This window comes from Notamacropus eugenii, chromosome 5, assembly GCF_028372415.1.
Source record: "Notamacropus eugenii isolate mMacEug1 chromosome 5, mMacEug1.pri_v2, whole genome shotgun sequence".
Classification (NCBI taxonomy): domain Eukaryota; kingdom Metazoa; phylum Chordata; class Mammalia; order Diprotodontia; family Macropodidae; genus Notamacropus; species Notamacropus eugenii.
In genome coordinates this window covers 405,489,882-405,506,090 of record NC_092876.1, presented here as the reverse complement: position 1 = coordinate 405,506,090, position 16,209 = coordinate 405,489,882, and the positions used below count along the sequence as shown (strand labels likewise).

Genomic DNA, 16,209 nt, shown 5'->3' with positions numbered 1-16,209 from the left:
GGCTAAAAAAAATGAACATTTAGTTTCCAATAATGTAGTAATGAAACTTTTCATATTCCACTAGGATGATCCACAGAGTGGCCACAGTGTAGTAAGAATCATTCCTAGTTCAACTAATACTGACACTTACCCCAGCTTAGTTTTTGAAAAGTTAAGGCTACCTACCTTCATTCCCTGAAAAATCACTGAAACAGAATCTCTGTGTAGGCAAAAAAATCACACTGGGGTAAAACTTAACCATCTAAATCCATAAAGCCATCTAAACAGAAAACAGTACAATTCTATCTAAGAATTTTTTGCACAGGTCATATGGGAAGTTGCTTCTGCACAAAGTAATTCATTTATGAATTAGCCTTTTAACATACCATTTTGTCTTCACAAGAATTAATATAGTTAGTTCCTTAAGTAATTTGCTAAATTTCTTTTTCACCTCTCCCAACTCTTTTTTATCCAAATTTGAAGCTTAACCTCAAAAGTCTAAAAAACTTCAAGTATAACAGAAAAACAACTTTGATTTTTTAAAGGAAAATGTAGAAGAAAGCAAATATCCACAAATTAACATCTAAATTAGCAAATTAAAAACATTTTAATATAATATGCTAAATATATAATATAATAATATAATAACTTGTTACCTGTAAAAGTCCTCCATCATCAAAGCGTAGCACTTCTATTATGCTATCCGACTGAATGAATGCTGTGAAAATACAAACAAGGGAATTTTATTCGTAAAAATACAAATTAGATTTCAATCTATAATTGCAGATTAGAAATTTAAAGTCATATTCTAAACATGGATTTTATTTGATGGTTCAACATCAGGATATAAAAATTAATTCAGTTTGTAATCATTGAACCCGGTAATATAACCAGTATAATAGTAAAACCTCAATAAAAGTAGTTTTAACTTTTAACTTTCTACCAACCAGGCTTCACAAATAATGACTAATTTTGTGTGAGTTTCTTAACTCTGGCAATGACAACCTATGAAACAAACAAAGTTACAAAATGATCCTTTGTCCTAGGCAGCCAACTTCCAATTTTGCACTGATGAAGACAGAAAAGGGGTAGAAGGTGCTAATAATCCCCTTTTTTCGGCTGTCTACAAATATTAAGCAGCTGCTGGGTCCCAGGCCCAACAATTGAGTATTCTACTGGAAAAAATTAAATATAATTAATATTGATATTATCACTGAAAATAAAAACCAGAAAGCACTTTTGGTGGCAGCAAAGAACTGGAAACAAACGAGATGTCTATAGGATGGAGAATAGCTAAACAAACAAAAATGCACGCATGTACTGGAATACTACTCTGCCATAAGAAACAGTGACTATGATGAATACTGAAAAGCATGGAAAGATGTATATAAACTGATGCAGAGTAAAGTAAGCAGAGTCAAGAAAACAATATATACAACAATTACAATAAAGCAAACAGAATTATCATAAAAGAACTGAAAGTAAATGCTAAAAAATTACAAAGAACACACTTCTCACTCTGTTGCCAAGGTGGAAGGTTCATGAATGTGGAGCATTACATAGTTTTTCAATGTATTGATAAGGTTTTGCTGACTGCTTTTTTCTTTCTTTTTTTAAAAAAAAAAACATCTTTGTTAAAAGAAAGTTTCTGGGAGGGTGGAGGGAAATTTAAGCAAGACTTTTAAGTGTCAATTTTTTTTTTGAAAAGAAAATGAAGCCAGAATGAACTGACAACTAAATGGGAAAAAAGGTCACAAATTTGTCCTTGAATTGAAAAAAAGGGCAAAGAGTTGGTTTTGCTATGGGTCCAAAAGTAACAACATTTCATAGGCCATTTGGTCCCCTCATGCTGCAATGCCAGTATAAGCATCTGCAAAAAGACCACCATGAAAATAACTAGTTTATTGTGCCAGAATTCGTTGCAGATGATGAGGAAAAGAAATTCTATTATAAGAAGGTCAAGAGACTTCAGATCAAGTCAACATATACCTTAATTTAGTGACTTCAAAAGAAAGGCTAAAAAGGAAAAAAAATTGGAAAAGGCTTCAAGACTTAGAAACTAGTAAAAACTAGAGTATAAATGTTATAGAATACTTGTGCCTACATATTTTCAAGTAAAAAGATTGGTAACTATACATTCTAAGGATCAAACAAGATCATAAAAAGAGGACTAATTTTAACAAGAAATTATTGGTTCTTGGTGTTGTCAGACTATTAAAGCAAAGATAAAATAAACACCAAACTAGAAGAACAGAAGTGAGAAGAAAATGTACGCAATTTAAACCAACTTCAGCAAAGGACGAAAAGCGGGGAGGGGGGGGGGGGGGGGCCAGGGAATAAAAGAACACATACAAGCAATAGCTAAATTTCCTTAGGAAATTAGAATCTCTGTAAGCTAGCTGATATAATGAGGAGACTGTGAAAGTTTGGGAACTATTTCAAACAGAGAGATATGGAAGCCAAAGGTAACAGCCATTTTGTATGTAAAGTAGCTCATAAACTCTTACGGAGGAGCTCAGTGGATAACTACAGTTTGCCACGGAAAATAGCAAGAAACAGCAGGCACAAAAAACAAATTCATGGGAAGTTTGGCAGGAGGCTGAACTAAGCAATACCATCTCCCAAGGGCATATAAGGAATAAACTGTTAAGATAATATATGAAAAATAAAAAAAAAATCTGAAAATCTTTATAAATACCGCATTCCACCATCAAAGACTGTGGGGTCACTATATTTTGCCATACTACAGGTCGTAACTACATAAGGAAGTAGAAAAAACTAAAGCAAACAGATAAAAGAACAGCTGTTCTAAACCAAGCACTGTATATAATGAGGCAACAAAATTTTGAGGGCACAGAGGAATCCATTCTCAAGGCATTTCAAGGAAGGCAGGACACCAAAAGGTTGGGGAAAGTTCTGTGCCTCACACACTGCGTGGATCCTGGCGGCAAGCTTGCAGAAACACATGGAAAAGAATAGCATAGGATGGGCAGACAGATGATTTGCCATCTGTATCTTTGGAAGAAATATAGAGATCCATTTGAGTATTGCTAACAAAAAGAAAAAGAAAGAAGAAAGGTTATAGAGAGAATACAAAGTACCAACCCATGCCTATTTTCCCACATACACAAAAATTTTTATGAGGAATAATAAATGTAGGAAGGACATTCTTAATATAGGTTTGAAAAAAGGAAGAGTCAAGCTTTCACATACAATATTCTAGAGCAAACTGCATCTTTCATTCACACAAATGACTAAAAGAAGAACAAAATAAAAGACCCCACTGTCCTTTTTTTCATACTATAAAATATCATTTAACAGGCCATTAAAAGGTTCTGTCTTCTGCAACACATCTCAAATGCATTTTAAAGTCATAAAAATTCTCTGAAAGATATAAATGGAAATTTATTTTTACCAACTGTCCTCTATTAGTATCATGTGAAACATAAAAAAGGAAGGAGACACACACAACATTGGTGTTTGTCACTGTTGTGGTAGATACGAGAGGCAGCATAATGTAGAAGGAACAGGACTTTGACCTAGGTTGAAATCATAGCTCTAATCCTTCATACTTGTTTCTTGGAAGTCACTTAACCTCTCAGTGCATTAATTTCCCCATCTAAACAATGAGTGAGTAGTTAGGTGGCACAGTGGATAGAATGCCAGCTTGGAGTCAGGAATGCTCATCTACCTGAGTTCAAATCTGACTTTAGACACTTAGTAACCGTGTGTCCCTGGGCAAGTCACTTAACCCTGTTTACCTCAGTTTCTCATCTGTAAAATGATTTGGAGAAGGACATGGGAAACCCCACCAGTATCTCTGCCAAGAAAGTTCCAAATTGTTTTACAAAGCATCAGACACAACTGAAATGACTGAACAACAAAAACAAAAGCTTGTACTACATGACTTCTAAGGTACTTTCAATTCCATACCTACTATCTATAGACCCATTTATGATTTATGATCTATGAACCTATATCTCACATGGAGTTAAAATGGAAAGAAATTCCCTGTAAATGGTGAGGTCAACGAGATGACTGTACATGAAGATAACTGTGGTAAATGTACCAATCTTCCCAAATGAGATTTATAATCACTCAAGAGAGTCTGGCCTAACAAAAAAAGTTGAAAAAAGGCTCATTGTCCAGGCACTGATATGCAGTTGGATGAGCAACCCATAGGTCTGAATCATTAACACTTGTATCTTAAACAATGAGCAGGAGTAAGTTGGGCCCAATATTGAATTGGAGGAGGAAAAAAGGCTTGATCACCATTAGGAAATTTTGCACTCCTTTAATGATACCAAGTTTTCCCTGAAATGAAAGTCCATTTTTTTTTTTTTAACAACACTATTTTTCTCACAGTGCTAGAGGGCTGAAAATCATGGGATACTACAGCATCCTCTGAAAAATAAAGTTGAGAATTACCCAGAAAGGAAATGGGAGAGTTCATGATAAATATGCACAGTTTGTAACACATCACCAAACAAGAATTGTACAAGAAATATAACACAAAGGATGTCAGAAAAGTCTAGGAACATATATATTTTAAAATGGGCTAGTCTACATGTAATGAGAGGTAGGGATAATTGATGGGCAGATTTCAAATGTTTCAATGGTCCCATGAAATAAAAAAAACCAAAAACAAAACACTTGAGAACCCCCATAACACTGAATGGATGCCAGAAGATGCACTGGAAGATTTAACAGAGGATACTGGCAAGAATCTTATAGGAAAGAAGTATGTCAAAGTGTTAAAATCTGGATTAGCAGGACTACCTATATTGTTGTGATCAATGTATCCTTCTCTTTTGGCTCAAGAAGAGATCTTTCCTTGATAACAGCATGGGAAATTTCTAAATCTTTCAAGAGCTGAGCGGATAACTGTTTTTTTTTTTTAAAGTTGGTTAGGCTTTCTCCATTATATTTATATTCAGAAAGGCACAAAACATTCAAATTTATTGGTAGATGACAAATTTAAAATGAAAAGACTATTGTCTTTTATATCTGTAAAACACATGTATATATACACATATATGTACCTGTATATACACATATGTCCTTCCTATTCATCATCTCACTGATACTCAGATCAATCTTGTGAAAAATTCAGAAGGTTGACTATGATAGAGATTCAGATTCTGTGGTTCTGAGAGACGAAATAGTGTCTCCAAGGTCATATACATAATTAATTACACACCTGACTAGATTTCAGTTTTCTGAGTTCACAGCTTTCTTTTTAAGCAATACATTTTGATGTAATCGTTTGCAAATAAACACTTCCGTCTTCTTATAGCATTCCCCCTTTTAAACAGTTAAGCAAAACCATCTAATACAATTGGAACTGATAGTACATTTTACGCTGTTATAATTCAAAATTTCTTAAGAAAAAAATTCAACTTAGATACATGAGCTGGGGTGAACTAGACCCAACGCTAGAAACGACACTGGGAGGAATCTTGTTTTTTAATACTTATCCTTGTTGATTTCATTATAATTACATTGATTTTTTTCTGGTTGTTTTTTTTTTTTACATTAGTTCATTTAAGTCATTCCTCATGGCATAATACTGTTTAATTATATTCATATGACAGTTTATTCAGCAATTCCTCAATTGCAGGATACATAATTTTGAGTTCATATTTTTGTTAGCATAAGTAGTGTTACTACAAATATTTTGTCATATATGAGACTCATTGGAAAAGACCCTAACGTTGGGAAAGACTGAAGGGAGAAGGGGACAGCAGAGGATGAGATGGAAAGATAGTGTCATGGAAACAACAAACATGAACCTAGACAAGACTGAGAGACTGAAAGATAGAGCCTTGTGTGCTATGGTTCATGGGGTCACAAAAAATTGGATGTGACTAAGCAACAACAATATATGAGACACTTATTTCTACCTTTTTCAGTTACATAAATGAAATAGTAAGGTCACTGGATCAAAGAGCACGGATATCTTAGTCACTTTTCTGGTATAGTGCAGATGGTGTATTTATGTGCTAGTCAGACTTCTGACAGTCCCTCCAATACTGAATTTCTGTTTCTTTTACTACTTTTGAAAATTAAAGGAATGCAAGGTAATATACCTCAGCCTTGTTTTAGTTTGTGTGTCTCTTATTATCTATAATTCAGAGTATTTTTTCATATGGTTGATGCTATTTTGCAAAATTTTGAAAATCATCAGTTCGTATTCTTTGACTATCTATTGGAAAGCAATTCAGGCTTTAGGTAAGTGTGGATTCCCTAGAAATTTTGGATATCACACTTTTATTGGAGACATTTGATTCAAATTTTGACAAAAGAAACCAATTACTTTTCTTATTCTAAATTTTATTGTTTTTGTTTATATAAAAACTTATTTTATGTAAAAAATTTGTCTCCTTGTCCTATAGTAACTTATCTGACTATAAATTTTCCTGTCTCATGAGAAAATTGTGAATGCCCCATCTCCTCTAGTATTTTGCTATATAACCTTTTCCTCTAGATTCTTCATTTGGCATTCAACTACTTAAATATGTTTGTTTCAGACTATTTTCTGGCAGGTTGCTTTCTAGCCATCACAAGAGCTCTTGCCTAAGTGCTTTCACCTCTGTTTTCTGTGCATAGATTTATCACAACTCAGTTGTTGTCTTGCCTGCTTCTAGAGCTTGCTTATCAATCCACTAGTCTATGTATTTTTTTCAACTAGAATCAATAGCTTTGGAAATTACCAATAAATAGTTTGGGATCTATAACGCTGACTCCCATTCAATCTTTTTTTTTTTTTTTGAGAGGACAAAGGTGTTATTTACCTTAAAATATTTGTATTTTCGTTTTTCTGTAGAAATGTTATTTTGTGTTCTCTTGGTAGTTTGGCATAACAATGAAGCTGCAGATAAATTTTGGTAGTACTTCTACTAAATCTGCACAGTCTACTCAGGAAAACAGAATCTCCTGCCAATTATTTTTTTATTCCTCATTTCTATATAGACTTCTTATGGGTGTGTGTGTGTGTGTGTGTGTGTGTGTGTGTGTACTTAGTAAGTTAACATTCAGATATTTTGTGCATTTTTTGGTGTTATTTCAAGATTAACATCACTTTCTATTTTTTCCTTCTGATTTCTATTAGTAATATGCAAAAATGCTGATGAATTTTATAAATTTATTTTGCATTCTGCTACTTTTCTTTAGCTTTTTCCCTCAGTTAATTTCTTCATTGATTTTCTAAGCTAATCATCATCTATTCACTGTAAATTCATTTTGCTTATTTTAACAATTTATTTTTCCTTTCTCTGCATTTTAATCAAATTAGCTAACAGCTACATAGGGAAATTCAGACAACATAAAGTAAGATAATACGTAAAATGGCAACAATGTGTCATTGTGTCAAACAAAAGAACAAAAATAATGAACGATGCAAAATTATAAAGAACAAGCATGGTTTAAAAGGAGAAATATGGGAACATACTCCTACCCCTTGGTGGGAGGTCTGTCATATACACATATTTTCAGGTCATTTTCAATGTACATCAGTACATTGCTAGTTGCATTATCAGTTTGTTCTGATTGCTAACTACACAACTACAAATGTACATGGACTTATGTTCATCTTTTTTCTTTTTCTTTTTGTCTTTAAAAAGTATTATTCGTTATATGGGACCACATTGTGAGGGACGGAGGAAGACTAGGGGAAATCATGGTTATAGGCAATGAAAAACATAAACACCTCCTGGATGTTTGCTTTCAGTACATTTCTTATACAGCGCAAGTGTTAATTTCTTGTTTCTTTTTAAGCAATCTGTCTTCTCTGTAATTTTACTGGCAAGTTCAGTCAATCCACAAAGTTGCAATTAAGTTTGTTTCTTTCTTCATCATATACCATTTTCCCCTCTTTTAAATTAGAACTAATCTTTGTGGTTTTTCCTACCCTAATGTAATCCCAGTTTCTTCCCATAGAACCCTCACTATACCACCACAAACTCACACTATCTTTTTTATTTAACCCTTCCCTTTCACAGACCAGATAAGAATATAGTTCAGAATCCTCTCTATTCCCTGAGTCCTCCTGACTCCAATTTCTCTATTTTTTTAAATAAGACTCTCATTTATGTGTAGCACCGCTTTCAATAAAATGTCAGTTTATTCATTCATCTCCATGTTCATTTCTTCCTCCTCCTAGACATTATACATTACAATTAGACACCTCTGATATCCTGCACTCTTCACTTCATTTAGCAACATTACCCAATCAGATATAAATACTACCTGAAGATCTAGAATAGATGTTAGATATGTAAGAACTTAAATTATTTCTGCCCAGGGCGGAAATTTGGTACAGTAGAAAGAACACAGAATTTAGATTCAGAAGATGTGGTTTTGAATCTCACATCAGCCACTTAATAGTCGTGTGATTTTGGGCAAATCACTTCTCTCTGGGTCTCAGTTTGCTCATCTGTAAAAAGAGGATTGGACTAGAGGACTTCCAAAGTCCCTCTTGCAGTTCTTTTCCCTTCATGGACTTTGTACATAAATGTTCACTAGTCCCCCTCAATAAATTGCATACAAGATGAGACTTCCAGGAAACTCTGTGTGCCTCTCCTTTACTCTCCCGTAAGTATATAATTACAGACTTTCCTCCAATACTATTTCATCTTTTCTCATGTCTGACATCCATCTATGAACCCCACTTCCCAGAAATACAAACTTACTAAGGAGGCAATGTACTGTGGTGAAATGGGCACTTTGGCGTCAGAAACCCAAAGTCTGCCTCTCATCATCTAATCATCTACCCACTCTGTTCCTTTGTACCCCAGATAATTTTTCTGACAAATGAGATTTGACCAGAGAATCTTCAAGGTCTCTTCCTTCATTCTTCATGATCACCATTGACAAATGAAAAACAATTTGAATGGTAGGGCCCCAGCCCCTTTTTTTGACCTCTTGCTTGAATGGTACTGTCAGGGTTAAGTTCCCTACTTCTCTTTACCTCATTCCTACTTTCCTGTTCCACATTCCTCCTTCTTTATTAGGGAACTTAGAAAATACCCTCATTTTACTGGTGCTAAAGATCAGTGATGTCAAACTCAAATAGAAACAGGGCTACTAATCCATACATGAGGACTCCTGTAGACTACATACTGACAGCTTTTAACAGTATTTTTTCTCTATTTTATTGTAATTTTATTTATTTTGCTAAATACTTCCCAATTACATTTTTATCTGATTTAGGCTGGAATCAGTAATGTTACTGGGTTACATCTGAAATCTCTGCTACAGACAAAAGGGCAGTCTTCCATTGGTATTGTATAAGCTTTGTCTCAAACAGGCTGAGCCCTGGGGTTATCTGGACCTTCAACTGGTGTGTAGATATATCCCTTCACTGCAGACTTGTAGCCTGTACACTGAGACTGTTCCTGCTAGCACTGATTTCCTCCATCCCTTGTGAGGAGTAAAGTTTGTTAAAGCCATCTATGTGCAGGATGACTTTTTTCATCAGAACTCCCCTGTACTAAAACCACAGGCCACCTCTTTTCCCACCTCACTCCATCACACTAATATTAATTTTTTCTATTTTTTCTTTTTTTTTTATTTAACTTTTAACATTCATTTTAACAAAATTTTGGGTTCCAAATTTTCTCCCCTTTTGTCCCCTCCCCCCACTCCAAAACACTGAGCATTCTAATTGCCCCTATCACCAATCTGCTCTCTCTTCTATCATCCCTCTCTGCCCTTGTCTCCATCTTCTCTTTTGTCCTGTAGGGCCAAATAACTTTCTATACCCCTTTACCTGTATTTCTTATTTCCTAGTGGCAAGAACAGTACTTGACAGTTGTTCCTAAAACTTTGAGTTCCAACTTCTTTTTCTCCCTCCCTCCCCACCCCTTCCCTTTGGAAGGCAAGCAATTCAATATAGGCCAAATCTGTGTAGTTTTGCAAATGACTTCCACAATGGTCGTGTTGCATAAGACTAACTGTATTTCCCTCCATCCTATCCTGCCCCCCATTACTTCTATTCTGTCTTTTGATCCTGTCCCTCCCCATGAGTGTCGACCTCAAATTGCTCCCTCCTCCCCATGTCCTCCCTTCCATCATCCCCCCCACCCTGCTTGTCCCCTTATCCCCCACTTTCCTGTATTGTAAGATAGGTTTTCATACCAAAATGAGCGTGCATTTTATTCCTTCCTTTAGTGGAATGTGATGAGAGTAAACTTCATGTTTTTCTCTCACCTCTCCTCTTTTTCCCTCCTCTAAAAAGTCTTTTGCTTGCCTCTTTTATGAGAGATAATTTGCCCCATTCCATTTCTCCCTTTCTCCTCCCATTATATTTCTCTCTCACTGCTTGATTTCATTTTTTTAAGATATGATCCCATCCTATTCAATTCACTCTGTGCACTCTGTCTCTATGTGTGTGTGTGCATGTGCGTGTGCATGTGTGTGTATGTAATCCCACCCAGTACCCAGATACTGCAAAGTTTCAAGAGTTACAAATATTGTCTTTCCATGTAGGAATGTAAACAGTTCAACTTTTATAAGTCCCTTATGACTTCTCTTTGCTGTTTACCTTTTCATGCTTCTTTTCATTCTTGTGTTTGAAAGTCAAATTTTCTTTTCAGCTCTGGTCTTTTCATCAAGAATGATTGAAAGTCCTCGATTTCATTGAAAGACCAATTTTTCCCCTGAAGTATTATACTCAGTTTTGCTGGGTAGGTGATTCTTGGTTTTAGTCCTAGTTCCTTTGACTTCTGGAATATCCTATTCCACACCCTTCGATCCCTTAATGTAGAAGCTGCTAGATCTTGTGTTATCCTGATTGTATTTCCACAATACTCAAGCTGTTTCTTTCTAGCTGCTTGCAATATTTTCTCCTTGACCTGGGAACTCTGGAATTTGGCCACAATGTTCCTAGGAGTTTCTCTTTTTGGATCTCTTTCAGGCGGTGTTCTGTGGATTCCTTGAAGACTTATTTTGCCCTCTGGTTCTAGAATCTCAGGGCAGTTTTCCTTGATAATTTCATGAACGATGATGTCTAGGCTCTTTTTTTGATCATGGCTTTCAGATAGTCCCATAATTTTTAAATTGTCTCTCCTGGATCCATTTTCCAGGTCAGTTGTTTTTCCAATGAGATATTTCACATTATCTTCCATTTTTTCATTCTTTTGGTTTTGTTTTGTGATTTCTTGGTTTCTCATAAAATCATTAGCCTCCATCTGTTCCATTCTAATTTTGAAAGAACTATTTTCTTCAGTGAGCTTTTGAACCTCCTTTTCCATTTGGCTAATTCTGCTTTTCAAAGCATTCTTCTCCTCATTGGCTTTTTGAACCTCTTTTGCCAACTGAGTTAGCCTATTTTTCAAGGTGTTATTTTCTTCAGCATTTCTTTGGGTCTCCTTTAGCAAGGTGTTGACCTACTTTTCATGCTTTTCTTGCATCTCTCTCATTTCTCTTCCCAGTTTTTCCTCCATCTAACTTGATTTTCAAAATCCTTTTGAGCTCTTCCATTGCCTGAGCTCACTGAATTTTGGATGTTTAGGATACAGAAGCCTTGACTTCTATGTCTTTCCCTGATGGTAAGCATTGTTCTTCCTCATCAGAAAGTATAGGAGGAGATATCTGTTCACCAAGAAAGTAACCTTTTATGGTCTTATTTTTTTTCCCTTTTCTGGGCATTTTCCCAGCCAGTGACTTGACTTCTGAGTGTCCTCTTCACACCCACCTAGCCTCCAGATCTGCCCAGCCAGCGTTTGGGGTCTGAGATTCAAATGCTGCTTCCCAGCCTCAGGGCTTTGGCGGGGCGGGGCCACCTCACGGGCTCAGTTCCCTCAGGGGATTTATGCAGAGACCTTCAAGAATGGATGCAGGCTCCAGCCTGCTTGGGGAGCCCCGGTCTGCTGCCGCCTCAGCTGCTGCCTCCTGAGGGGGCCTGAGTTATGGGGGCATCCCACTCCCCTCTCGACCCGCCAAAGAGACCCTCTCACCGACCCTTGTCACCTGTGGGTGGAGAGACCCGTGCGGCCGCTGGAGATTCTGTCCCTGAAGCCTGCTCAGATCCGCTCCTCTCAGCTCCGTGCGGCCAAGGCAGGGCTGGGCTCAGCTCCAGGTCCACAGTGCAAAGGACCTTTTGCGAGAGGTTTTCAGGCTCTCTGGAACAGAAATCTCATCCTCTCCGTTGTTCTGTGGCTTCTGCTGCTCCAGAATTTGTTGGGAGTTCTTTTTTACAGATATTTTATGGGCTGTGGGTTTGGAACTAGTGTATGTGTGTCTTTCTACTCCGCCATCTTGGCTCCGCCCCCTTATTTTTTTTTTCTTGATTCATGATCTTTGCCCTTGAATGTCCACCCTTTGCTCTCTTCTAGTCCCTAGAACAAAGAAAGACTTCTAAAAGGAAAAAACTGTTTTTCTTTGGTTTATTTCAGGTAAGATTATATTTGAATTTTACTCATTACTCCCCTTTCTTCCTTCTTTTTATTTGAATAATTTTCACTTGTAACACCCTATTTTAAGAACTTCCAAAGTAATTTTTCTTCCTCTTTCCTAGAAGTATCTATTGTTTTATCCCTTTTAAGCTATGACTTGGAATTTTTTTTTTATTTTCTCAACAGCACTAAAAAAAGGTAGAAGTTTTAAAACAAAATAGTCTTGTCTCATCCTTGAAACACTGATTTATTTACTTTTCATGCTACCTGGTCTTACATTTCTCTTATTTCATGAATTTCAGCTGGACATTAAATCACCAGATTACCTAGGCTATTTCATTAGAAATAATCTGAATTCCCCTCTTTTGCTGAAAATCCATTTTGTTTTAAAAGTGTGATTTGGGAGTACAAACCTTTTTTTTTTTTGCTATTTAGACTATTCAAAAACCCTTCATTTAATTTCTCATAGAAATAATTTATACTATCTTTTACTTGTGAAGGATCTTCTACCAGCTGGTTGCAAGATTTGCTATGCAAAGTTCCATAACTTGACTGTAACATTTCTGGGTAAGTTTATCTTGGAGTTTCTTCTCTTTTTCAATGATCAGTAATTATGATAATTTATACTCTACATAATTTGCATTCTTTTTTATAAATGCAAATAATTTTAAATATTTAAATAATTTTAAACTTTATATGATTGCTTGAAGTATGGCATTCAGGAATTTTCTTAAGATTATCTCAACTCATTTCCATCTTGAAAGTCAACTGACTTGGCTTGAAGAGAGGTACCATTTCAATTTTCTTCTATTTTTATTTTGTTCTGATGTTCATTCTTCCAAATCTGATCTCTTCCAGAAAATCCTGGAGAAATTTTCCATTATTTATCTTAAGCTTTTTTTTTTTTTTTTTACTAATTTACATAATCTGATTTCCACCCTTATTGCTTCCAATTTTTAGTGATTTTCTAAATCATGATAGAGGATCTTGTAGTTTATCCACTATTGTTTTTGGTGGTCACATTAATTTTCCCTCCCTTTTGAGGTGTAAACATTATGTCATTCTATATTATTTAGTCATTGTATTAAGGTCTCCTTTTAGTTACTAATTTCCCCCTAGTTTTCTCTACTGGCAAGGTTTCCCCTGACTACCTACTTCGGGTGGTTTTCTATTCCAATCTGCTAACCTCCCACAGGTATAAAGTTCCTCTCATTGATTTTCAATACTTTTTTTTCAATGGGTCTTACTTTTCTCTTTGAATCCCCTACTTCACAATACATCCTCCAAAACTCAAGTTTGTTTTGCCTGGGACCATTTCCTCAACTTCACCTTCCTGTACCTAACTATATCCCTGCTCAATTTAATGCATTTCTAAATCAAATGGCATGTGTATGTGTGTCTAATGCTTCCTTTGCCAGGACCAGGTAAGAGTTATGTCAATGATATGGCCAACACATCACACACTACCTTAAATACACATTCTTTTTCTTGGTTCTATGCCTCTTTCTCCCTCTTTTAGAATGGCATATATACCATGATTTTCTCTTCCTGAGAGTATCTACAGCATTATCTTGTTTTCCTAACTGTGGTTCCTTAGTACTTGATTCTTTCTGGCTACATGAAGTATTGTTTTTTTCTCTGAAGTGGAAATTCCAGATTTTAGCTATGACATTCTTGGATGTTTTGAATTTGTTGTCTCTTTCAGGAGGTGACTGGTAAATTCTTCTTATTTTTCACTTTGCCTTATGATTTCTTGAAATACAATAATATAGTTTTTCTTGTTTGGTCATGTTTTTCATGATTTCTGATGATCTTGAAGTTTTCCTCCCAACCTCTTTTCCAGTTAGTCAATTTTTAACAGTAGATAGTTTACATATTAGTAGAATAATATATTTTGTTGCTTTACTGAATCATTGAGTTCTATTTTCTTCATTCCGTGGACCTGTTGGAATTGACTACTTGGATAAACTTTTTTTATATCTAGTCTCTGCTACTTATTCTCTTTCCAATTTTATTTTTACTCAAGAACCTTAATGGCTATAAAGCTGTTAGAATACTGAACCTAGATAGGAAGACTGAAGTTTAAATCTAGCTGCAGATACTTGCTAGCTGTGTGACCCTGGAAAAGTCACTTAATCTGCCTGCCTTGGTTTCCTCATCAGTAAAATGGGGATAATTACACCTACCTCCTAGGGTTGCTGTGAGGATAAAATAAAATGAAAATGCTATATAAATACTAGTGCTTATCAATAATTTTATTTTTTTCTTCTCTTGTTTTATTTCTTTCATCCAGTCTTGGTAGTTCATTATGATGAAAATATTCTTTTGTTCTGATGCTTTTCTTGTACTTACAGTAAAGATGTTATCTTCTGCATTCATCTCATTCATCATCATTCCTTTTAATCCATAATTTTTCTTCATTGTTCTCAGAACTTTCTTCTCTTTATTCCTATTTCTAATCCCAGTTCCTGGGTGGGATTCTGTGCAGTAACATGCTCTCTACTCCTTCCTATATTCTTACACAGAGTAGGTAGCCCCTTTCCAATCCTGTCCATCCACAATCAGCATACTACTACAGCAGTTCTGGCTGGGGTAATTCGGATCAGGGTCCACCCTCTGCTGTAAATTCAGATTTCTGCCTGAGTCACCTGTAAAATGATTAAATGCAGACCCATCTCTGTCTTCTTTTCCTTGCACAATCATCTGCTACGAGTCCCTCAAACCCTATTGCAGTATGGGCTGCTTAGGCACTATACCATCCCCCTCCCTGAGCAGACAACCACTAGGAGCAGGCCCTTTGCCTTGTCATAGCTGTAAGAGGAACACTGGCTTTAGTTCTTTTGAAGGCCCGCATCCACTTAGCCCTGAAACTCTGCTAAGTGACCTAGGAGAATCTAGTTCTACCTCCTACAACAGTTGAGATCCCACTGGCTCCAAGCCCCATTTTCCAGTGACTGAGTTACACATTAAGGTCTCTCTCATGCAAAACTACTCACAGTACCCAAAAGTCTCTGGCTATCTTCTTGTGCAGGCCTAGACTAGATACAGCAGCTTACTGGTATTTCCCCTGGGTTTATTCAATTATTGTTTCCTTTGGTGCCATTTGAAATCTTAGCTAGACTAGTCAAAGCTGGACTGACTTTTCATGTCATTATCTTAAATGGATGTATTTCTCTTTGATGTTTATTCTACCTGCTGCCTTCCTATTACCAAGTGATAGAAGGTAGATGGTGTTAGGTATGACCTTTCCCTCAATCAGTAACTAAGCTGGATGTCTTTAAGGTCCTTTTAAATTCTGAGATTAAAAAAGAGTCATATTGCTTTCACCTGTTAATACTACTGACAAATGTACAAGAATACAAGTCATTCCCCAATGGATAAATGGTCCCCTATGAACAGGCAGTTTTCAGAGGAAGAAGATAAAGCTATCTATAGTCATATGAAAAAATGCTCTAAATCACTATTGATCAGAGAGGTACAAATTAAAACAACTCTGAGGTACCTACATCAGACCTATCAGATTGGCTAACATGACAAAACAGGAAGATGATAAATGTTGGAGAAGATGTGGGAGAGTTGGAACACTAATTCATTGTTGGTGGAGCTGTGAGCTCATCCAGCCATTCTGGAGAGCAATGTAGAACTATGCCCAAAGGGCTACAAAAATATGCATACCCTTTGACCCAGCAATACCGCTTCTAGGACTATATCCCTAAGACATCATGAAAATGGGAAAGGGTCTCACATATAAAAAAATATTTATAGCAGCACTCTTTGTGGTGGCTAAAAGCTGGAAATCAAGGGGATGTTCATCAATTGGGGAATGGCTGAATAA

The 16,209-nt window shown here is 36.1% G+C and overlaps 1 protein-coding gene across 3 annotated transcripts in view; it reads right to left on the bottom strand.

Annotated features, from left to right (window-relative positions):
- The window catches only part of TMEM131 (transmembrane protein 131), a 274,693-nt gene that overhangs the window by 166,604 nt on the left and 91,880 nt on the right, over positions 1 to 16,209 (bottom strand). For all 3 annotated transcript variants that reach the window (XM_072614596.1, XM_072614595.1, XM_072614597.1), the window contains exon 2: positions 636 to 697. In XM_072614596.1, the coding sequence (XP_072470697.1) occupies positions 636 to 697 (62 nt within the window). The remainder of the gene's footprint in view (positions 1 to 635; positions 698 to 16,209) is intronic.